Below are 24,041 nucleotides of genomic sequence, written 5' to 3'. Positions count from 1 at the left end.
AGACACAGGGCCATATGTCTCTGAGACATATTTAAGAGCAACAGGGGAAACTGGAAAATGTACTTGTTGTTTCAAGGCCTGTACAGTTCCGTAGGTATGCCGTGAATGTTAAAACAGCCAGTACCGCTGTGTTGTCATGGAATTATAACGCATGTACGTTCACCCACTCTAACGCACAGCAACGAGTGGGCTCTTGACTTGAGACACCGTGCAACAGCACATTTATATTTGGCCTCCATATGCAGCTCAAAGCATGCACAGGTTGCTGCCGTGAGACATTTATGTACATATTTATTCATTGAAATGGTGATATTTCTTACCATTTCAGCTGAAGCCAAGTTTAATCTTTCACACTTGGTTCTTGTCTGCCTTCTGTTCCCAGAATGCATTGTTTTGCAGCCTTCCTAAAGCAGTAAAATCACATCCTGATACCATGTTTCCAAAATGGATTGAACTCCAGTTCCACACAGTAACACATAACATACAGAGAGCAGACTGTGTCTGCAGTTAACTTCTGCAGTTAACTTCTAATATTGTTGACTCTGATTATTCGCTTGTGTTGTTTTGTACCTCACTCGTAAGTCGCTTTGGATAAAAGTGTCTGCCAAATGAATAAATGTAAATGTAAATGTAACTGGCTAAGTGTAAAGAACCTGTCATTATACTGCTGCTGAAAAAAAGCATTGGGGTGACTGGTGAAAAGTTTAACCTAACCTTCAGCACACTAACATCAGACAGTACCTTGTTTTCTGAAGCATACTTCAAAATTTACAACTGCAAACCAGATTTTCTGTATGTGTGTATATCTGTGTGTTTACATAAGCACGTGTGTGTGTGTGTGCTTGTGTGTGTGTGTGTGTGTGTGTGTGTGTGTGTGTGTGTGCGCATGTGCATGCATGTGTGTGCGCATGTGTATGTATGCGCCTGAATGGTGTGTGTGGTACCACGCCCGGCTCACGCTGAGGTGTTTCCTGCAGGCGCGAGTGGGCGGGATCGAGTTCTCGCCGGGCGTGGTCCACATCTCCTCGGACAGCCCCCTCAGCAGCACCGCCATCGTCAGCATCGCCGGGGCGGGAGGCCTCCTCATCCTCTTCATCGTGGTCGTGCTCATCGCCTACAAGCGCAAGTCCCGGCAGAGTGACCTCACCCTCAAACGCCTGCAGATGCAGATGGACAACCTGGAGTCCCGGGTCGCCCTGGAGTGCAAAGAGGGTGAGTTCAGGTGGCCCTAGAGTGCAAAGTGGGTGAGTTTGGGTGGCCCTAGAGTGCAAAGTGGGTGAGTTTGGGTGGCCCTAGAGTGCAAAGATCATGAGTTTGGGTGACATGGGTCCAAAGAGGGTGAATTATGGTGAGTGGGGTGTTTTGGTGTTTATGTGTGAAGAGGGTGAGTTTTGGTGTAAACCAGGTGAGTTTGCAGGTAAAAAGGGTTAGTTTGGACGACTAGAGTATAAGCAAGGTGAGCGTGGGTGAGGAGAGTGTTAACATGGTGTTAAAGTGAGGTTGAGTCTAGGATGTGCAGTATATGTGAGTACATTGGTAACGGGTAATGGAGGGAGGTGAGTTTGCTGTGGGTAGCCTCTCTGGGGTTAGTCTTTGTGGTAATAGTAGTAGTGTAGTAATGTCATAGTTTTGCCCTTACATAACTGACATAGCTTTTGTCGACTGATCTTTTCTCTGTCCATCTTCCAGCTTTTGCTGAGCTACAGACTGACATCCATGAGCTGACCAGTGACTTGGATGGCGCTGGGATCCCCTTCCTTGACTACAGAGCATACACCATGAGGGTCCTTTTCCCTGGCATCGAGGAGCACCCTGTCCTGAGGGACCTGGAGGTCAGAGCCGTCTACTGATGTGCCTGTGTGAAACGTGATACACCTGTGGACTGTGCACTGCTCCTCCACCTGTGGTTACATCTCATAAACACGCTGCCAAGTACCGTGCAAAATTCTAGCAAGAGCCACAGCATAGGATTACACTTAAATTTCTAGTTTACCTGTCAAAACTCTTCAAATATATCTTTCAGGTGAAAAGCACTTGTTTGGAATTGTAGATCATATTTGATCTGGAGTTTGGCAGAACAGGATAGAGTAATGGAGTTGGAAACAAAGGGGAAATACAATGCCTTTTTTACACTGTGTGCAAACTGCATATACATGTAGGTATATTAGCTGCAGCACAGGCTTCAGTGTGAGATTCAAGCTGTGCTTAAGTTGTTTATCTCGCTGCTTGGTAAACAAACAGCTAATGTGTCATACGAAGGTTTGAGATTATTTTCAGGATAATTAGCTGCTTTAAAATCACCACCAGCCTCCCGTTAATGACCGGAGTGACATGTGACACAACTATTTTTCAGACCTGGAGACAAATTGAAGTCTAAATGAGGGAAAGCGCCACAGCCGAGTTTCAGGTTATTTATTCCTTAATGACAGTGATAGACAATGTTAATTGAAACCCCCTCTTCTCAGACCGTCGACCGTGGCAATTGTATGTACTCTGCTATCCCACCCTGCGCCTGGTAAGGACTCTCGGTATTACTGATATTAATTGCCTGCTAATTGGAATAGATGGCTCTCTCTATGAGGAGCTTAGTGTGGTATCAAATTTAATAAAGGTATCAGTCAGCTTGTCTGGTCAGTGATTGGTGCCTAATTATTATTGATGTGAGATGAGTATGTGTGATGGATATGCAGTTGAAGGGAATTGGTTTTGGGTGGCTTTTTTTCTCCAGGCCTGAGTTCTTCATCTCCCTGTCCTACTCTTGAGAGCTGATTGGAGGAAAGCATAGAATCGCTGGAATTAACATCCCTGCTAGTCCATCGATATCCCCCCAAATGCAGACATCTCTTCAGCTCTATCTCTATCTCTCCGTTTCTCTCTCTCTCTTATTCCCTCCCTGTTTCTCTCTATTCCTCTCTACATAACCTACTTTCCTGAGAATCCCTCGTGTGCAGAGGGCAAGTTGAGCTTTGGAGAGAAGCAACCAATAGCACGCCGTGGATCTGAAGATATCTCTATCACCGGTGGGACGCGGCTCAGGTTTATTTCTCAGGGAAATAGCCCTATAGATTTTAAAAGCGTTCATTACCACGCGCGGGATAGCTGCTGGAGCCGTGGGGGGCAGAGGGGGGGCAAGGCCGCACCCCTCGGACCTGATGAAAGTCAACACGAGAGCGCAGACGCGTTCCCACACCCTTCAGGATCCACGGATCAGCCTGAACCTCACGGCGCGTGTCTTTTGCGGCACATTATGCCAGACACAAGTAAATCGAATGAACAATTTGCGCTGCAGCGTCCGCAGGAGGGGGGGGGGGTGTGCGAACAGCAGATTACACCGCTCCGGAGGGACGGGCGACACGCGTTTTTTCCTGACACACCCGGGGGATGCACAGAGAGGCATTCAGGGAGAGGCATTCAGCTTGAGGCGCGCGTGACAGATCTCAAAATAGGATCTCTGTTGGTACAATTTGGGAAAATAAGAAAATGTACATATCGCCATGGACAGTCAAAGGAGCAATTTCTCATTTCAATGCGGTGGCACAATTGGCGGTGCTTTCATCTTTGTGGTGTTTCGCCACAGCCCATTGAAATGCCGGCATCAAATAAAGGAATGCACAGCTTTATCTAAAATAAAAAAAGCGCGCTTTGGAAGCCTTTCTCCTCTGCTTTTCTGTCCCTGAACATCAGACATGTAAAAGCATGTAAAAGCAACCAAGGTGACACAGTTCTCTAGATGCTCCAGGTCTCCCCGAACAATCCGGCACTACAGTAAATAACTGCTTTGTTGAGCCTATGGTGCAATGCCTGGGTTAGACTCACACAAATGCCCGAGGACTCAGTGTTATTCACTTAAAGAGGAGGGGTGATTTGTCTGATAGTATGGGGTAGCGGATATGGAGCTGGGCTTTTGACCAGTTGGCTTTAGGATCAAATCCTGGGCCGTGGGTACAGGGTGTCAGATAAGCAGCGGAATGTTTTGTGTGGTGCATTGTAGGTTCTAGGCTACAGGCAGTCAGAAGAACAGATGACTGACATTGTTGTAATGTTGTTCTGACATTGTCGTGACAGGCACTGCAGATCACAGGCTACAGGCAGTCAGAGAAACAGCTAAATGACATCGCTGTGACATTGTTTCAACATTGTTGTAATGTTGTTGTGATGTCGTTTTGACATTGTTGCAGGTCCCAGGCTAACCGCTGTCAGAGAAACCATCTCATGATGTTTTTGTAATGTCGTTGTAACATTTCTGTGACGTTGCTGCAGGTCCCGGGCTACCGGCAGGAGCAGGTGGAGAAGGGCCTGAAGCTGTTTGGCCAGCTCATCAACAACAAGGTGTTCCTGCTGACCTTCATCCGCACGCTGGAGTCGCAGCGCGGCTTCTCCATGCGCGACCGCGGCAACGTGGCCTCGCTCATCATGACCGTGCTGCAGAGCAAGCTGGAGTACGCCACCGACGTGCTCAAGCAGCTGCTCTCCGACCTCATCGACAAGAACCTGGAGAGCAAGAACCACCCCAAGCTGCTGCTGCGCAGGTGAGTGCTGGGCCGGGAGCGTCCCGGAGACAGCCGCACAGGTGTGTCACAGACAGGGACAGCCGCACAGGTGTGTCAGAGCCAGGGACAGCCGCACAGGTGTGTCAGAGCCAGGGACAGCCGCACAGGTGTGTCAGAGCCAGGGACAGCCGCACAGGTGTGTCAGAGCCAGGGACAGCCGCACAGGTGAGTCAGAGACAGGGACAGCCATGCAGGTGTGTCTCAGGTATATATGTACAGGTGTGTCAGAGTCAGGGACAGCCGCATAGGTGTGTCAGAGCCAGGGACAGCTGCACGGGTGTGTCAGAGCCAGGGACAGCCATGCAGGTGTGTCTCAGGTATATATGTACAGGTGTGTCAGAGTCAGGGACAGCTGCACAGGTGTGTCACAGACAGGGACAGCCACACAGGTGTGTCAGAGCCAGGGACAGCCGCACAGGTGTGTCAGAGCCAGGGACAGCCGCACAGGTGTGTCAGAGCCAGGGACAGCCATGCAGGTGTGTCAGAGCCAGGGACAGCCGCACAGGTGTGTCAGAGCCAGGGACAGCCGCACAGGTGTGTCAGAGCCAGGGACAGCCATGCAGGTGTGTCAGAGACAGGGACAGCCGCACAGGTGTGTCAGTGCCAGGGACAGCCACACAGGTGTGTCAGTGCCAGGGACAGCTGCACAGGTGTGTCAGAGACAACGACAGCCACACAGGTGTGTTAGAGTCAGGGACAGCTGCACAGGTGTGTCAGAGACAGGGACAGCCGCACAGGTGTGTCAGAGCCAGGGACAGCCGCACAGGTGTGTCAGTGCCAGGGACAGCTGCACAGGTGTGTCAGAGACAACGACAGCCACACAGGTGTGTCAGAGCCAGGGACAGCCGCACAGGTGTGTCAGTGCCAGGGACAGCCATGCAGGTGTGTCTCAGGTATATATGTACAGGTGTGTCAGAGCTAGGAACAGCCATGCAGGTGTTTCAGAGTCAGGGACAGCCGCACAGGTGAGAACAGGCTGGGTGTGTTCCTGTGGGCAATTGCACAGCTATGTCTCAGGTGCATATGTACAGGTGTGCTTCAGGGACAGCTACAGAGGTGAGAGTAGCCTGCAGTGTCTTTGCATAGAAAGTGCATAGATAGCCCAAGATTAACCCAGGTCAGAATGAGCTATCTACTCTGTACTAAGGCACTGTGCCATGCTCCTCCCTGCATAATGTCTCACTTCCCCTCCCTCAGAATGGCTGGAAGTAGTGGGCGTGACTTAGATGGATGGGGGCGTGACTCTGTGTCTGGGCCTTCCCTTAGTTTGGCTGTGGGCAGTGGGCTGGGCTACCTGCCCAGCTGTGCAGACAAAAGGCATAGAATGCTTGGTCGATGTCCCAAGTAAGGGGCAGCAAACACAGAAAGATGTGTTTAAATTGTGCCCCAGGTCCCTATGAGAGGACACAGAAGGGCTCGGGGTAGATGCAGTGGTCAGTGATCCACAATATTGCCTATTCAGAGGAGGACCTTTCCTTTGTGTGTCGAGGAACTCAAGCCACAGGTAGGCGGGAGAAGTCTGTGAGAGAGGGACTGGCCGTTATGCAAGTATCCGGCAGTCTTCCGTCTCATTAACACGCACTGCGGTGGCCACCTCCGACTCCCAGGGGAGCTCTGATAGACATCGCCAGCACCTGCTGACGTCCAGAACTCCCCCGCTCCCCCCTCTGCCTACCTCACAGACAGACAAGCACCGCAGGGAGCTCCATTAAGCCACGAGGCACTACAGAAAACCCATTTAAACAAATGACTGCGTGTGATTTAATGCACATCGCCAGTGCGCTGAAACAATTACACCACTTTCTCCAAGTCTGATTGCATCGCGTTCAACGGAGAAAGTCCCCGAGATGAATTATTGTATGCAGTGACATTGAAATACTTACCATGTCCAGGACACAAATAACACTCCAACTCATTTATGATTAAAATCTATTCGAGATTAATTATGCCGGAAACTCATTAACACGGCGGTTCAATTCCGCTGATGAAGGAGGTAAAAACATCCCCTGCATTACAGTATGTGAAGGCCACTGTAGTCAGCAGTGAATTCCTCTGCATTACCCAGAATGCACAGCGTTGGAGTTCCCTGATTAGTGGTGTTTATGTTAGCAGAGTGCCCTGTGTTGCCAGAATGTCAGATAGTATCTGTGTGATATGAAGGTGTGATGTTCTGGGCTCATCTGCATACACACACCTCATTATCACTGGTATCTCTGTAAGTCAGTGTCAACACTACTCCCATGAACCCACCCCTGCAATTCTTGGCCACGCCCCAAACACCCCACCCCACACAACTGATGACACGCTAAATTGCCCCTTTATTACACTGTGTTCTGAAGGTTGAAATTAACATGGGCTAACTGTGACAGCTGATAAGGAACATATTCTCTTCATCAGGACCAATTTAATGGGCTCCCCAGCGCCGGGGCGATTATTATGAGCTGGCAAAGGCAAGATTAATCGCATGCAGAGTCCACAGAACTCGTTACCATTGTTAAATAAGGGATCGGCTTCTAGGCTGCCACTGGAGAAAGTTTGCGGTTGTGCGAACTCTAGGCTGTCATGATTATGTTCAGCAAGGCAGGAAAGGGCAGGGACAGCGTCAGGACCACGGCTGCAGCCCGGCCAGAAGGAGGCGCCAGAGGCAGCAGAGTCCAAACTGTTCATCTTGCATCATGCGTCTGGGATGCAGACGCATTTGACGAGTCACTGCACAGCTGAGATGTGTCACGTTTCGTTAACAAGGTAGTGGAATGGGCTGGTAACGGGACTAAAACCAGAGAGTAACTACAGCAATTCTAAGGAGAAATTCACACTTCTGTGTTAATGGCGGGACGTGTTCATTTTTTATTCATCCTCTTGTCAGCCAGCTCAAGCATATCCCGCTTGTCAGTATGCTGAAGTAGCTGTTGGTTACCGAAGGCCACGGCTGTCCGTATATAGCAGCAAACGCCCGCCAACCGGCTAGACCTCAACGCTAGCGGCAGCAGCGGCACGAGGGTCCCCCAAGCAGCAAGCGAAAGCCTCAGACTGGCCCTATCAGATGGAGGCCTGTGAGAGAGACAGCCAGAGGAGGACAGGCGATCTCGCTGAGGAGAGAGCAGGGAGAGGAGAGGCCTGTCAGCCTGTCGGATCACTCGGCCCTGATGCTTATTGTCATGTGGCCGATTCTGCTTTAGCGCCGCTCTCTCTCCATCTCTGTGCTGGCGGTTATCCTCGAATGGAGGAGAGGGTGAAATGGCACACTGCCATGTCATTGGTGAGATAAGCACTCAGACGGCTAAGGCTGTTTCCTCCACACACCGTGTGTCTGTCCAGGGTGTCAGTGTTGGGTAGAGACGAGGCTATAAGGCCATGGAGTACTGGTACAGTGTAGCTACACAGTTACCACATCCAGGCATGTTTTTCACACACACACACGCACACATATGCTCTTTGCGCATATGCAAACATACACATACATGCACAGACAAGCACACACACACATACACATGTATTCACACACATGCACATGCCAGGGTTCACATCCACATATGCATGCACACACACATTTACAGATAGACATATGCAGGCACACACACACACACACACACACATGCCAGGGTTTACATCCACACATGCATACACACACACGTTTATGAATAGATGCATGCAGGCATGTGTGCACATACACACACACACACACACACACACACACGTGCACACGCTGACACACATGCTGTCATCCCATCACACATGCATGTATGGGAAAATATCCAAACACACACCCACGCATGTATACAGACACACACATATGTACACACGTGTGTTCGCATAAGCACACCAAATCTAAACCCAGCATACTTATCAACTTCTCCTTCCTAAACTGATTTTCACCTCCTACCCTTCCCAGCTTGCTTTTCACCTCCCCCTTCCCAGCATGCTTTTCAGAATGTCTATTTGCAGCCCGGGAGTCACACTTCTCTCGCTGCATGGAGTGACACAGGGTGCCCGCTTGGCCCTAGAACAACCCCTCCCTCCTCACCGAAAAAGCAGGACACCCGTGTAGTCAGCTGTGATGGGAAGTGTTCATCTGTGCAGAGATTCTCTCTCTCTCTCTCTCTCTCTCTCTCTCTCTCTTTCTCTCTTTATTAATAAATCAAATCAATGCTCAGAACGTGAAGGAGCCCACTGTTTTTGGCTTCCTCTCCAGACCAGCTTCCGCGTCCAGTTTCCAAGATGCTGCTCGCATCCTCCCCATCTCAACCTGGCCCCGCTCCATCCGCGCTGCACAACAGAACCGGGCTAAGCCACTAACGAGGGGCTGCCAGACCCATCTGTCGAATTCCCGCTCCCCGCGCCCCCCCCCCCCCCCCCCCCCCCCCCCCCCCCCCGCTTTCCTCCTCCTACCGCTCTCCTCTTTCCACATGCACATGCACATGCGCTGCATCAAAATACTCTGGAAATGTCCACCCACAACACACAGAAATAAACTCCCTCTCTCCCACAGTTTCTTTTCGGCAAACGGAAATAAACTCTCAGGCCTGCTTCAGAGCACACAGCAGGCAGGAATAAACATGACGCAAAACACGTACTGCTCCCAGCACACACACATACGTGCACATACACCCATGTTCTAGCACACACATACACACGCACACACACACACACACACGCATGCACACCTACATGCATGCACACACATGGACATTCTAGCATCTACACCCATATACTAGCACATATATATGTACACGTGTGTGTGTGCACGAATGCATACAAATATACACACACATTCCAGCACTCATACACATATTTTAGCACACACACACACACGTATGCACACATATAGAGTGTGCCCATAGAGAGTGATGAGGCTGATCAGTCACCTGTTGTATGTAGAGCCTCCCAGCATAGGGGGCGGGGGTACTGCATTCCACATGACACAGGACAGGAATATCCTTCCTGATGTCCAGCTGCGTCCTCTGACACTTGTGATTGGAATGGGTTGGGAATGTGTTGGGACACTTGGGCAGTACGCTTGGGAGTAGTCTGGGAGCTACATTGAGAAATGAAACCTCTGTTGGTGCAGATGAGGCACAATGAATGCCTGCCGTAGGACGGGGGCCATCACAGTCTTCCCGATACACCATAATAAGACCACCAGTCGCACCCGCCCTGGAGTCCACCACTACCACCAGACTGACTTATCCAGGTGTAATCCCAACCCGCAAAGCCACATGGGAGCTCAGCGGTGTTGATTCATAAATACTTTCAGCTCTGCAAACACTATGGAACCACATGTCATAGACTGTGTATCATAGACTACATATACAATATATTTGTGCACATGTACACTGTGAAATCAGACCCTTGTTTAGGGTCACAGTGCTGACAGTCATTCGTCACACACACACGCTGTGACCCGTTTATGCAGCTGGATTCGCAACAATAAACACAGAGACGACAGGTCCTAATGTGTGCCGTCCTGCCACTGTGCCACCGTGCCACACTCAGAGCCCTTTCTGCTGAGGTCAGCTTCACGTTGCGCCTGCACACACCCTTGCATGAACATGCGGGCTTTATTTATACGCCTACGCGGGGAGAATTCCGATGCCTCCTATCAAACAGCAAAGCCCATAAACAGCCTGAAAGGCATAAGGGCCTCCTGACATGCTAAGTCCCTTTGTGCGGAGCGCATCTCCGCTGCTCGCTAACGCCTCGCCACACATCTGCCATCCAGGAGCCCTGTCACTTATCTCCGTTTCAGATGAAGAAACGCCGGCTTAATCAGGAGGAACTAAGCACCTCGTCGTTTTCCTTGATCCCGAAACGTGGCCGGGGCCCAGATCTCCCCCCCAACTCCCCCCCCCTCCGCCTCCCATCCCCGCGGCAGCTGGGCACCGGCACAGCGAAGCGCTTGGATGCCGCGGGTCTTTATCTCCTCCTGTCTCTGACCGCGTGCCAGCTGGGCGTCTTCGCCGGCGACGCTCCGATGCGCCGGGGTCTTTGTCTCCGGCCTTCAGGCCCGGGCCCTCGGTCGAGGGCGGGGCGGGGAGGGGAGGGGACCGAGCGCGCCCGGGGTGGCCCCATGCCAATCTGCCAAATTACAACAGGGCTCCGCGAAGGCATTGTAAAAGTTTAATTGTAGCAGAGGGGGGGAGGGGGGAATGGAAGAAAAGAGCCAGCAAAGTGCTCTCCCTCTCCCTCTCTCTCTCTCTTTCTCTATTTCTCTCCCTTTCTCTTTCCATCTCCCCCTCTGTCCCCTCTCTTCCCTCTCTTTCCCTTTCTCTGTCTCTCTCCCCCTCTCTCTGTCTCTCAGGCTCTCTCTTTCTTTTGACCCATCTCCTCCTCCTCCCGCCCATGTCCTTTTAACCCTTTTAATTAATAACTGCGCTAACTTCAGAAGATTCAAAGCAGTTGGAAGCGTGCACGACTGCAGGGAGGCGCGTGCCAAGGGGGGGGGGGGGGGGGGGCAGGGGGAAGGGGGGTGGCGAGTGGCTTGGAAGAAAAGACGAAACGCGACCCCTCCGACCCCGGGATCTGGCGGGCGGGGTCATCATCCCGGGCGAGAGTGCGGATGCAGCAGAAGAGGCCGTTAATCCCTTCCAGGTGTGGCGGTGCCAGGCTGTGTGGGGTGCCAAGCGCACCGGCTCAGCCTGCACCCCCCACCCCCTCTCTGCGGTGGCATTTAATGTGGCAGGGGGTGGGGGGGGGGGGAATGGGGGGAGGGTTGCAGGTGGCAGTCAGAATGTGGTAGTGGGGTGAGGGCAGCCCCCCCCCCCAAATCTCCTGGAAACAGCACACAATGCAATAATCCTGAAATATTGATGCTCATTACAGGCCTTCATTGAGGCTGATTTGCTGGATTACCCATACCCCCCTTGTGTGCAGTCATATAAAGGATGAAAGGGGGAAAAATAGAATATCCGAATAAAGGAAATCCGATCGGCGCCTCTCGCGTTTCTGCATTATGTCCTTATTACGGGTGAGTATTATTCATTCATAACAGTGCTGTCAGGTGCGTGAAAGGGCTGGTCAGACGCGCACACACGCGTACGGTCCTCACACACTGCTCGCATTCATCCAGTTTCGCTTTCCAGCGTAACCTTATCCGTTCTCCAGCAGATGATTGGCCTGCGTTTCTCTCCCGGCATCGCCGAGATGATTTTTTCGGGGCCTTCTGTCCAAGCGCATAATGAGGGTGATTGTTGCGTCGGAGCTGAGGGTGAAAGAGGCAGAATTTGAGAGTTTTTCAATGGCGTTCCGGCCAGATGGATGGCCTGAACCTCTCATTTCCCCCTCTGCGCGGTGTCTGCATCAAAGAGCGCGCTTCCCGCACATGTTTGGATGGCCTGATAATTATGGCGTTGCAGCCCACTTGAGATCTGAAGCAAAGCACACAGGATCTGGTTGTCAAAATCCATCATGGTTGTGGTTATGGTTGTGGCTGTGGCTGTGCAAACCGTTCATTGCTGGGGTTGTAGCTGGAGCTGCGAATACCCTTCATGGTTGCGGTCGTGTAAACCATCAATGACAGTGGTTGTATTGTGGTTGTGCAAATCATTAATGGCTGCAGGTATGCAAATTACACATGATTGTGAGTTCTTGTGAGTGCGCTTGTGCATTGCATTTGCGCATTGAATTCATGGTTGCAGTTGTGCAAATGGTTCGTGGCCGTGACTGTAACATATGTTTCTCCTCCTTTTTTTCCAGAACCGAGTCCGTCGCGGAGAAAATGCTCACAAACTGGTTCACCTTCCTGCTCTACAAGTTCCTAAAGGTACATACCCTCCATCGGGGGTTTTCATCTCGAACTGCAGTGAAACACTGCCGTGACGTTCCCTATCCCCACCTCATCTCCCGCTAACATGGCGTCAGGCCTGCAGTCAGGCCTCCCCCCGCTGGACGGTCTCCGCTCAGATCGATCTGTCACGGAGCCGCCACGTCAGCATCAGCTTTTGGACTGATTGCTCTGCGTCGGTCAGAAAGGGGAGCGAGACGTTGATAAATGACAGCTCTCCCGTTTGACAAACGAGGGCCAGAAGTTGGCGGATTGGCTTTTTTGAGTTTAAGGTTTTCTCGCTCTTTCTCTGCGTCAGAAAAAAAAAGTAACTTCTGAGATTTAGGAGTTTCCAGAAAGTACTCCTGCTCTTCCACTGGAGAGAGAGAGGGAGAGAGAGAGAGAGAAAGAACAAGAGGGCAGTACGAGAGAGATGGAGAATGAGCGCAAGAGAGAGAGCAGGAACAAGAGAGATAGAGCAAGAGAGGGAGAGAGAGATGGAGAGAGACAGAGAAGGAGAGAGACTGCACTGCAGCTCTCACAGGTTGTGCATTAACAGGCTACATCTGCGGTGGCTGTTTTTCGGGTTGCGCTCACTGCAGTAAATCATCGTGCTGAGGTAGCCAATCAAATCCCGACCACACTTTGAGAAACTGGTCAAGGGCTGGTGATCATTTAGGTCACAATTTCATTGTGTAACATTCTCTAACCCATTTACACAACCCGATCTGATCCAAAAGGACTGAAGTGGGATACAATCTCAAGGCTGCAAGGACAGGGATATGAACTCATTCCCTTCTGGTGTAGACAGAGGCTATAACCTCCATCTCCAGACTGCCTGGTGACTACCTGCTGTCTGCATTTAGTCTAATCACGGTCCCCTCCTATGAATCAGTCAGCCCTGTTATCCTCTATTTTGACGTAAGGTGGAGATAAAATGAAGTAACCATAAATACATAATCACTAAATTGGTAAGAAGTTCCGTTTAATTAGCACAAATCTTTCCAAAACGCCAACCGTAACAGATCTGCACACAGGGGATGGCTACGGAGCCAGATGTTTAAAAGCGACAGCAGCTTTGATCATTAACATAAGAATCCCATTTGAATTTGAGCAAAATTCAGTTTTGATCCTACCCAACATGGCTGCCCGGCTTTTGCATGCATTCCAGCATTGCATTTAATGAGCTGCGGTATTCTCCTCACTCTATATCTGCATGATCAATGGGCCCGTGTTGCTCTTGTGGAATTGCAAGCTATGCCTTCACAGTAATCTCTCATCTCTGGGTATCTGTATTATAGGTCTGTGTTGTTTTTTAAGGACTGTGTGTGTATGTGTAGGTGTGTGTGTGTGTGCTCGCATGTATACACTGCAAAAAATCCAAATCTCACCAAGCATATTTGTCTCTTTTCAAGTCAAAATTTCTCTTTACACTTAATATAACACACAGTCACCAAACAAGCAAAATTTCCTTGAGCTACAAGGACTTGTTTTTAGACGGTGCATCTTGAATATCTGTGTATTTCCACTAGTTCCATTGGCAGATTTTTTCGCTTATTACTAGCAAAAAACAGCTTGTATTAATTATTTTATTTCTTATTTTTGAAGGGCTATTTTTGCAGTGTACAGTATGTGTATGTGTTGTTGTGTGTTTGTGTGTGTGTGTGTGTACGTTTGTGTGTGGGCAGGTATATTGCATAGGTGTGATGGCTCTGTGTTTCTCTTCCTCAGGAGTGTGCTGGAGAGCCCCTGTTCTCCCTCTTCTGTGCCATAAAGCAGCAGATGGAGAAAGGCCCTATCGACTCCATCACCGGCGAGGCCCGCTACTCTCTCAGCGAGGACAAGCTCATCAGGCAGCAGATCGACTACAAGACCATGGTGAGGAGACTCACACCTGACAGGCAGGGGGCGCCACAGAGCACAGACCCTCTCAGCCTCTACATGTGGTAACCAGCCGGAATATGAGCTGTGGCAGGAGTGTGTACAGTGATAGCAGTGCGTACTGTGACAGGAGTGTGTACAATGATAGGAGTGTGTAATGACAGGAGTTTGTAAAGTAACAGGGGTGTGTAATATGACAGGAGTTTATAAAGTAACGGTGTGTACAATGATAGGAGTGTGTAATATTACAGGGGTTTGTAAGGTAACAGCAGTGTGTACAATGATAGGAGTGTGTGAACTAACAGGAGTGTGTACAATGACAGGAGTGTGTGATATGACAGGAGTGTGTAACCTAACAGAAGTTTGTACAATGATGTGATATGTGTGCAGAGACCTGTTGGTGACCCTTCTACTTCTCTAGAGGTATCTGTTACAGTCCCTGGACATCAGACTGAAAGTGCTTCATTAAATTACTCAGGCTTTCGCAGGCTATGTTTAATTGATGACTGACATCTGTAATAGCTGCTGTCATGAATCTTGAATAGCTAATTTATGGAATAGTGATTTTGTTTTTCAGAAATGAAGCAATTACACTGTACATTTTTTACACAGTCTGTATTCATCTCATGATAACTAGACCAGGCAGAGCCGTGACAGTGGTGTGAAGGCCAGAAAGCCATTTCTAATTCCACTTTTACCCACACGTGGAATGTCTTCTCTCCCGGACCATATAATTACGTGTAATCGCGCTGATGGCACTGATGATGATAATGATAATGATGAGGATGATGATGGTGGGTGGGGGGGGGTATGATGATGATGGCTCATTAATAGCATGCCAATTACCTGCCGAGATGACTTGATAATGAGCACTGTGATATGTCGAGGTCAGTTTCCCCACCGGGGGGGGAATGAGTTCTATGAATACAGGTGATTGATGCAATGACAGGGGCGACTGACAGGCAGTCCGGGGCACCTATAATAAGGCCCTGAAAGCCACCTGACTATCAGACAAGAGGGCAATATTTTGGCAGCTCAGATGATCTCGGTGCCCAGCAGATGCTACCTCCACCGTGAAAGATCATCAGTTCTCTCAAAAAGAGATCGCTCACTCTCAGAGATCTCTCATACACCCTTACTAGATGAGTTGAGAAGCTCTATAATGTAATGAGTGTGAGGACAGCTCCCAAAATTGGGATATTTGCACCCCAGTTCTAGGCATGTGAGGGGTGCCCAAGTGGCATTTGGGATGCTATGTGCTGTCCATAGCACTCAAGCAGTAAAAATGTGTTAATAGGTCTATCACAATCTTCCAAAGTAATCACTATGCACTGTGGCTTCGAACTCTTTGTCCTGTTTAGTGAAGAACCTCCCAAGCTTTCTATGCCACTGTGTATCTGCATAACTGGAGGCATGGTAAGATGTCTGTCTTCCTTAGTTTCTAATCTCTGTGCCCATCGTGTCTACCCCCCACAGGTAGTGAACTGCATACACCCAGACAACGAAAAGAGCCCGGAGATCCAGGTAAAGGTCCTGAACTGTGACACCATCAGCCAGGTCAAGGAGAAGATCCTGGACGCCATCTACAAGAACGTGCCCTACTCTCACCGGCAGAAGGCAGCCGACATGGACCTGGGTAAGGCCCTCCCACAAAGCCCTGACGTGAGGTTCTAAGGGTTCTCCAAGGGTTTTCGATGGGTTCTTCAAGGGTGATAGGTTACAGAAGCAATGTGTGCTACCCTTTAGCCGAGAATACCACTTCATCTGGCAGGCCCCAGTCTCAGCTAGTGCATTGCAGTGGTGAGATGTGAGTTCCTGCTCCATGACGGTGAGTATGGCTGTAGGGTGTGCACTAAAGGAATATTACTGAGGTCACTCCTCCTCTAAGTTGGGCAGTAAGATTCAGACCTCAGTGATGTTATTGACTGTTGAGTGTGTTTTTTTTTTCTGTTTTTACACCATTTCCTTAAAATACCTTAAACAGACACTGCTCCACCCACCAGCCTGAGTCATCCATCAGCTGCGTATGGGACATAATCAATCAACCGCCAGTGCGACTCGATCGATCAGGCGACTGACCCGCTGATTGATCAGCTGACTGATCGCGCGATCAGCTGGCCACGGAAAGGCCAAACTCTGATCCCGAAATGTCGTGGCGCAACGTCGTGCGGGAAAGCTCATGGCGGCTGCATTTCGAACGCTCTAATCATCAGCAGGGCCCATTCTAACTCATTCTCCCGGCCTCCGTCTCCGTCGTTAAGTTACAGTAAGAGGCCGGTTATTTTTGTAAGCGTAATTGGCAGGGAGGCTCTGCCGTTAGCAGTGAAAAACGGCCCTCTGATTCCGAGCCCCCTCTGCGCAATCCCACTCCGCTGTAATAAATTAGGCTCCCTCGTGATATAACCTTCTCGCGCGTGGCTCTTACAGGCAGAACAGTCCATCACGAAAGCAGTCGTTTTATTCCTGCGTATCCGCCAGCGCGGCTAGCTCTCTCCCCGCAAGTGTCATGCCTTTTATGGATCAATATATCAGCGTAGCTTTCTTAGCCCTGCGCTTTCAATAATAACATATTTACAGCCCAGCTACGGCATTTTGATGGGGTTTCCAGGGGGGAATGTCTCGCCGATAAGTGAAGAAATTGTTTTAGTCTGTTTTTTTTTCTTCCCGGACGTTTCCCGTGTGAAATTGTTTTACGGCTCCCGCCATGCGCCGGCTTTCTTTATTATTATTTTATTATGCCTCAGAAAGGGGATGGCAGCCGCCACGAGGCCCTTAAGGTCAGAAGGGCTTCGGGAGGAATAAAGACACAGCAAACAGAAAGGAGGGGAAGCCCCATGCCTGGGAAAGAGAGCCGTTTCTGCCTTCTGTCAATGACAGGGTGCTCTCCTGAGCCCCGACTCAATACAGGCCCAGATCACCGGTCCTGATAAAGCTAACGGGAGTGCAGCCAACCCCTGTCTTCCAGCCACTCATGGAACGGGGCGGCCAGGAGTGTTTCCGGCCCACAGCGTTGCGCTTACTCTCTGTGGCACAGTCCCCGTCCCCCCCCCCCCCGGATGGGTAGGGACAGGAAGTAAACCTACCAACTGGACTTATCTGCCCTTCTTTCTCTTGCTCTCTCTCTCTTCCCCTCTCTCAGTCTCTCTCTCTCCTCCTTCTTACTCTTTCAAATTCAAATTTGAAAAAGGCTTTATTTGCACAACAATAACGCTTGTATTGCAAAAGCTGTGGACACAGAAAAGGTATACAAGGAACAATACAGCAAGACAACATGCACAAAACAGAGCGGTATGCTATGTTTACCTTACATAGTATGCCTACTCCCCATCCCAAAAAATGCAATGAATTAATTAGCTCATTACGGGCTTTACGTTTATCTATGTCTTTTCTTCTCCCTCTCTCTCCCGCTCTCCTTATGTCTCTCTCTTGCCCTTTCCCTCTCCTTCTCCCTCCCTCGCTCTCCCCCTCTCTTTCACTCTCCCTCTATCCCTCATTCTCCCTTGCTTTCTTCCTCTCTCTCTCTCCCTGCCTGACTCTCTCTGTCCCTCTCTCATATCGTGGAGACATTCTGTAGCCTCCCTGTAGCCTGAAACCGCTCTTTCTCTCGCCTCCTTCAGGTTTGGGAGGGAAGGACCGTGGGGTCTGGGATTCGGGGAGCACACTCAGTTCACACCTACTCTCTCCTCTCACATTGTCTTCCCTTTCTGTTTATTGTGTCCGACTGCAAAGGAAGCTCATTTCCATGTTTATAGAGGGATGTGGTGCACTGAGAGGAAAATAACAGGATGCTTTTCCTCCGAGATCCCCGATGCAAAAAAAGTCATTATCATCTCCAGACGAGCTGCACCACTAGCTGAATGGCTGCTGCTTTGGTTTTCGGGTTCTGAGCAAATCTCTCAGCGTGCACTGATCAGACCGGGAAATGACAACGGGGAATAGCAGTTTTCATCAACTAACGCAACTTGACATATTTGTACATACACAAAAAAGAAAGGAAAAAAAAATCAAACGTAGAATGTATTTTGTTCCATTGGAGTCATTGGTGGTGTCTCCTGTATAATTTAAAAAAGTGCGTTTTGATTGTTGTGCTGCTGTCCCAGTGCGCTGTGACGCGGGGCTGAGGATGCTGCCGCGGCGCCTTTCGGGACAGGATCTGACGGTTCCTCTGTAGTACTCAGTAATAACAGAAACGGCGCACTCAGGGGGAGTCTCAGCTGGCTCGGCCCTGTCGTCAGGATGCGCAGCTCCAACGGCTGCCCTCAGAAGGGGGGAGCGGGCTTTGCTCCTGGTTAAAATAGCAGCTCCTTCTGTTGGTGTGCTGGCCTAACAAGGTACAGAGTGGGTGACTGCTTTACCTCATGGCTCTCTCTCTATGTTGCTCTCCTTCTCCCTCCCTCTCTTTCTCTTTTTCTATTCACTCTTAACTTTCTGTAGTACTCTCTCTTTCCCCCCTCACTTTCTGTTAGTCTCTCTCTTTCTCTTCCTCCCTCTCACTCTCTCTCTCTCTCTCTCTCTCTCTCTCTTTCTCTCTTTCTCTTCACTCTTAACTTTCTGTAGTCACCTGGCTGACACTTTCTGTGAGTGTGACAGAGGTTTGTTTTCAGCTTTTGTCCCAAACTGTGTGTTCCCCCTCTTGTACAGAGTGGCGTCAGGGGAGAGGAGTACGGGTGATCCTCCAGGACGAGGACGTCACTACCAAGATTGAGAGTGACTGGAAGAGGCTCAACATGCTGAGTCACTACCAGGTAAACCCACTTTAATGCTGCATCAACACGTTGAGTTACTGCCAGGTAAACCTGCTCTAACCCTGCACTCTATACTACCAGGTAAACCCACTCCACTCATTATGCTATGGACCAAGAGTTACTCTGCTGTGTGTTTTCCTCCTAGACTGACTCCGAGAGTGTGGCTAGTCATTATCAAACCCTAATTCCCTTCATCTAAACTGACAGTCAGTCAGAGGAAGTGCTTTCCGGCCTTTTCTTGGCGACGCCTGTGTGTTTGACTGGTCTTCATTACTGTTGGAACAGTGCTTCCTTTTCATTTCCCCCCTTCTTTCCTGCTCAGGAGATCAGAAGCTGTTGAGTCTCTGTTTTATGATCACCATTGACAGTGTTTATCTTTAAATGTCAGTATTTGCAGAGGAACTCTGATCAAAAGCTCACTTTGATTAAATTCTTTGGATCTGACTCGACTGAACAAAGGAAGCCTGATCCAAGCACAAAAGGAGCAACACAAATTGCTTTTTAGGAGAGTAACCCAAACAATGGGAGTAAATCACAATGTTTCTGAGCAGAGTAACCCAAACAGTGGGAGGAAACCACAATGTTTCTGAGCAGAGTAACCCAAACAACAGGAGGAAAGCACAATGTTTTTGAGTACAGTAACCCAAACAAGGAGAGTAAAGAACAATGTCTTTGAGCACAGTAACCCAAACAACATAAATAAAGCACACTGCCTTTGAGGAGAAAACCCAAACAACAGGCTCTGTGTAGAGTAGCTGAAGCAACAGTAGTAGCGTACACATCCTTGGAGTAAAGTAACCCAAACAACAAAAGTAAAGCACACAGCCTTTGTTATCTTTTCATTACCAAGCTCCCCGAGGCCCTTTGATTGTGTTGCGGTGTGCGTTCATTTGTACAGGAGAGAGAGAGCAGCATATTGCTTCAGATCATTAATTTTACAGAGCGACTTCTACGAGTCTGTCCTCCATTCGCCACTTAATGTTTAGCTCTGCGAGGAGCATGAGCAGGAGGAACGGAAACAGAATGGCGCTAATTGGTTTCGATAGGCCCCTATTTACGTGCTCAGATGGCGCAGAAGGCTTTGATAGTTCGTCTCGGCTTTGAAGCCTAAAACGCTCACGTTTAGGTTCATTAAGGCGATGTTAATACGGAACATGTAGGGAGGGTCCGGAGCTGAAGGATCACGTGGTCTTTTGGGTTGGACCTCCTCCTGAGATAATTGCCTGGAATACGAGGGGAAAAATGAAGGGGTTTTATCTGAAACGCTTTCTTTTTTTGTCACCTTTTTTCCCGCATCACCATGTGTGAATACTCGCAAAACGATATACACACACGTGCCTCCCCCACCTAAGCGTCGGGACGCATCACTGAGGATCAGTGTGTGATACGAGCGCCCACTCTCCACGAAGGAGTCTGCTTTCACAAATCCCACTTCATCATCTGAGAGCATGATTCTGTGACCCAGGGGGAGGGGACAGATTTGATGCACTGGAGAGATATTGTCCAGTGTGCTTCCAGAAATGGACACGAGGAGCAAACAACAACCAATCAACAAACACGAGGCGCATACAACAACCAATCAACAAACACGAGGAGCACGCAACAAACAACTGACAACCAGACTCAGGTCTTTAAAGGAGACCCACAGTAGCCTGGACTGTATTGTGCAACATTAGTGACTGTATGTTATGCGGATCAAATGAAGGAATTCATAACAAAGGCACCAAAAGTGGTCATTGTCATTTAACTTACAGCTGACAGATCAAAGGAGACCAGACAAAGTCAAAACACATTTGAAGGAGAAACCCTTGAAAATGTTTTGATTGAACATGAAAAGGACATCAGAGAGTCCCATAAAACATTGTCCTTGGGTTACAATGCTGCTGGAGAGCGATCCTGGAGGCCCCTTTAGCCAGCAGAAACAGGGTGTGTGGGCATGTCTGTTTGGCACAAGATGAATCTTCCTTCATGACCTCTAGGGGCATCTCATCACTCAAAGCCACATGTCCCATGACATTAGAGCAGACTTCCCCAATCGCCTGTAGGACCCCTTGAAGGTGGCAGCAATGAATGACAGGAACCTTGCCCCTCTCCAGGTGTTAGCAGGACTTGGAGGGTCAGATAAAGACCGAATTAGAGACAGGAAAATGACTGACACAGAAGGGGCCAAGCGTCATGGCAACAAGCTGTCGGAAGGAGGAGATAAGATAAGGCCGGCGTGCCATTCAGCTGTCCGCAAAACGTGTGTGCAACACGCACACACACACACACACACACACACACACACATACGCTCATCGTGCCGGAACCCGTCTGGCCAATGGGGTGAGATGGAGAGGTGGAGATAGGAATAGGCTGCTCTTCATTAAGGTGTAAATAATTTCCTGTGTAAGCCGGCCGCCCTCCAAATGAGGGTTTAGAGAGAAGGGGGTCCGCGCTGAGCTTAAATTAAATGTCACGCTGCCGAGCTCGGGAGCAGAGCCGGAGACGGGGAGAACGGATTAGGGGGCTGATTGGAATCGGAGATGAGATAATGAAGACAGAAGTTAATTCATTTTTTGGTCGGGGAGGGCGAGCTATCCTTGGCAAAGCCTATCAGCCACTCAAAGCCTGTTAGTGGCATGGAAAGAAGAGGAGAGGCCACAAGCACCCCCCCATACCGCTGTTTCTTGATCCTCCGCTGAACCCTCACCCACAATATTGCCGTGTCTGTCACCTCCTGATGCCTCATCCCGAGAGGGAATTCATTGGAAAAAAAACGCCTGCATCCAATTTATCTTCAATTTTGATATAATTCCTGTCTTCTCCTATTGTCGTTATTTATCTTTTTTTTACTGTGCAGAGGAGACGTCTCCATTTAGGAGGGTGTTGGTTTTGCAGACAGACGTCTGCCCGCCTCTCTGTGTAACAGAGTGTGCACAGGCCCACCTGTTCCTACTTTGGGACAGGGAGCAGCAGATCACACCTGAGTAAGAAAAGAGGGGTAAAACCCTCCCTATGCAGGGTCGCGCATGCGCTTAATATGTCTCCTTAATGTGTCTTTTGCATTTTCCCAAACTACGCAAGCCGTGCCTGAGCTCTACTCAATAAACAGTTGCATAAAGCATTGTAAAACAGTAGTGGTGCAGTGGTGCAGAACTGAAGGCCTGGTTGCTAATGCTCCCAGTACTATGCCTGTCTTCAGCATGCTCCATCAAGAACTAACACAGCCAATTATTACTGAGGCATATAAACGATAAATCAGAAACCGAACCACTATAGTGTAGGGGTTAGGACCACCTAGGCACAATCATTTAAAACATAATGCTATGGACATAGATTATCTATCTGTCTATCTATCTATCTATCTATCTATCTATCTCTATCTATCTATCGCTCTACAGTTGCTTCTTTGAAACATGCTGTAACATCATTTCAGAAACAAGAAGCAAGAAGTAAGGATTGTGACCAATCAGGTTAAAAGTGCATTGGGCAAGAGGTGTCAATCAATCAATCAGAACTGCCCATTGGGCACATTAAAAAATAGAACATGTCTGAGTGTTTGAAGATAACACCTATGGTGTTTGGGTAAACTGCTGTTCCTGTATAGCCCGAGCACATGTTTAAAATGAACTTGGTTTGCTTTGCATTGCTGCATCATGCATTGGCCTGCGTCACCTTTAAAGAGGAGAGACAACAGACCAGCCAAACCACATGTAGAGGCTGGCATCACTTCTGCTAGACCTTCCTCTCTCTCATGACGAGATGTCTTGTTCCTTGAGGGAGCCATTACTCCACACGCAAATGTGATTCCTGGATCACTGCCCCACTGGGACCTGTCACTCCTGTATCACTAGAGACATGTTACCTGTGCCCTTCATGGCCTGGACAACATCCCCAATATCCTCACCCCACACAAACCCAACGGAGTGCAGAGGTTATTCAGCAGTGTAGAGCTGTGGTCCTGCACACTGGTCTCCAGACCCAACACACCTCTGGCCCGTCTCCAACACAGTATCTCCAGCATGTCTCCTAACGCCCAAAGAAGGAGTTTAAAAACACCAGGCTGTTCGGCCCAGCCAGGCCTACCATTTTCGCTTACAGTCTAGAGTGTATGTAGCACTAGCCTGGTCTTGAACACTCTGAGGGTGTCTGCTTCCATAGTGAATACTGGTGAGCCACTCCATGCATGATTAATTAGTCTGTTCAGCCTGTCTCCAGGACCGCTGCCATTAACTCTGTTAATTCTGCAAAGCAGCTGTGTTTGTCTGGGAAAGCAACTTCGCCGGTCTGTTAATTGAATCCATTTTGCGGTGTTGATTATACCCGGCCTGTCGTGGGCCTGGGGACGGTGGCGCCCCCGACCCCGCGGCAAAAACGGGACTCAGCCAATTATCCTTTTAACCCTTTGTGTTTTTCGGTCTCTTCCCCCCCTCAGGTGCCTGATAACGCGGTGGTGGCCCTCGTCCCCAAGCAGGTCATGGTGTACAACTCCGTCAACAACTCCACCGTCTCCCGAACCTCCGCCAGTAAATATGGTAGGCCTGGCGCCATATGTGTGTGTGCGTGTGTGTGTTTGATCGGGTGGTGTGTGTGCGTGGGCCGTGACTCGGACTCGGTTTCGGGCAGTGGAATGGAGGACCAGCCTGTGGCACAGATGCGTGGCGTGAGTTGTGAGGATTCCTTGGCAGGGGCTGCTGGGAGTTGGGTGCCTCGCCTGGCACAGCCTGGCACGGGTGTCTGGCTGCCCTCCCTCCCTCCCGCTTTAGTTTCCTGAAGGACAGATCTACCCCGGAGAGGAAAATTTGCCCCCTGCTTAAAAATCCCCTGCTAATGATGTCCCCCACACCACACACATACACACAACACACACATACACACACATACACACACACACACACACACACACACAAACACATACTGCACTCACATAAACATACCACACATACACAAACACGCCATACACAAACACAATTTCACAGTGCACTAATGCTAACACACACCACGCTCACACACACACACACATACACACACATGCCACACACACACATTAAATATGCTCCAGCCCTCTCTGTGGTGGCAGTATTGCAGAGAGATTTTACTCAGCACAGTCACCTGTGTGACTCAG

The 24,041-nt window shown here is 49.5% G+C and overlaps 1 protein-coding gene across 1 annotated transcript in view; it reads left to right on the top strand.

Annotated features, from left to right (window-relative positions):
* The window catches only part of LOC118770086 (plexin-A4), a 266,079-nt gene that overhangs the window by 219,326 nt on the left and 22,712 nt on the right, over positions 1-24,041 (top strand). Inside the window, exons 20-27 of the mRNA XM_036517508.1 lie at positions 978-1,212; positions 1,690-1,832; positions 4,261-4,529; positions 12,243-12,309; positions 14,041-14,187; positions 15,667-15,826; positions 18,832-18,935; positions 23,352-23,451. Of these exons, the coding sequence (XP_036373401.1) occupies positions 978-1,212; positions 1,690-1,832; positions 4,261-4,529; positions 12,243-12,309; positions 14,041-14,187; positions 15,667-15,826; positions 18,832-18,935; positions 23,352-23,451 (1,225 nt within the window). The remainder of the gene's footprint in view (positions 1-977; positions 1,213-1,689; positions 1,833-4,260; positions 4,530-12,242; positions 12,310-14,040; positions 14,188-15,666; positions 15,827-18,831; positions 18,936-23,351; positions 23,452-24,041) is intronic.

The sequence above is a fragment of the Megalops cyprinoides genome, chromosome 23 (assembly GCF_013368585.1).
Source record: "Megalops cyprinoides isolate fMegCyp1 chromosome 23, fMegCyp1.pri, whole genome shotgun sequence".
Lineage (NCBI taxonomy): Eukaryota > Metazoa > Chordata > Actinopteri > Elopiformes > Megalopidae > Megalops > Megalops cyprinoides.
The sequence above is the reverse complement of the archived record's forward strand: the minus strand, read 5'-3'. Positions and strand labels throughout refer to the sequence as shown.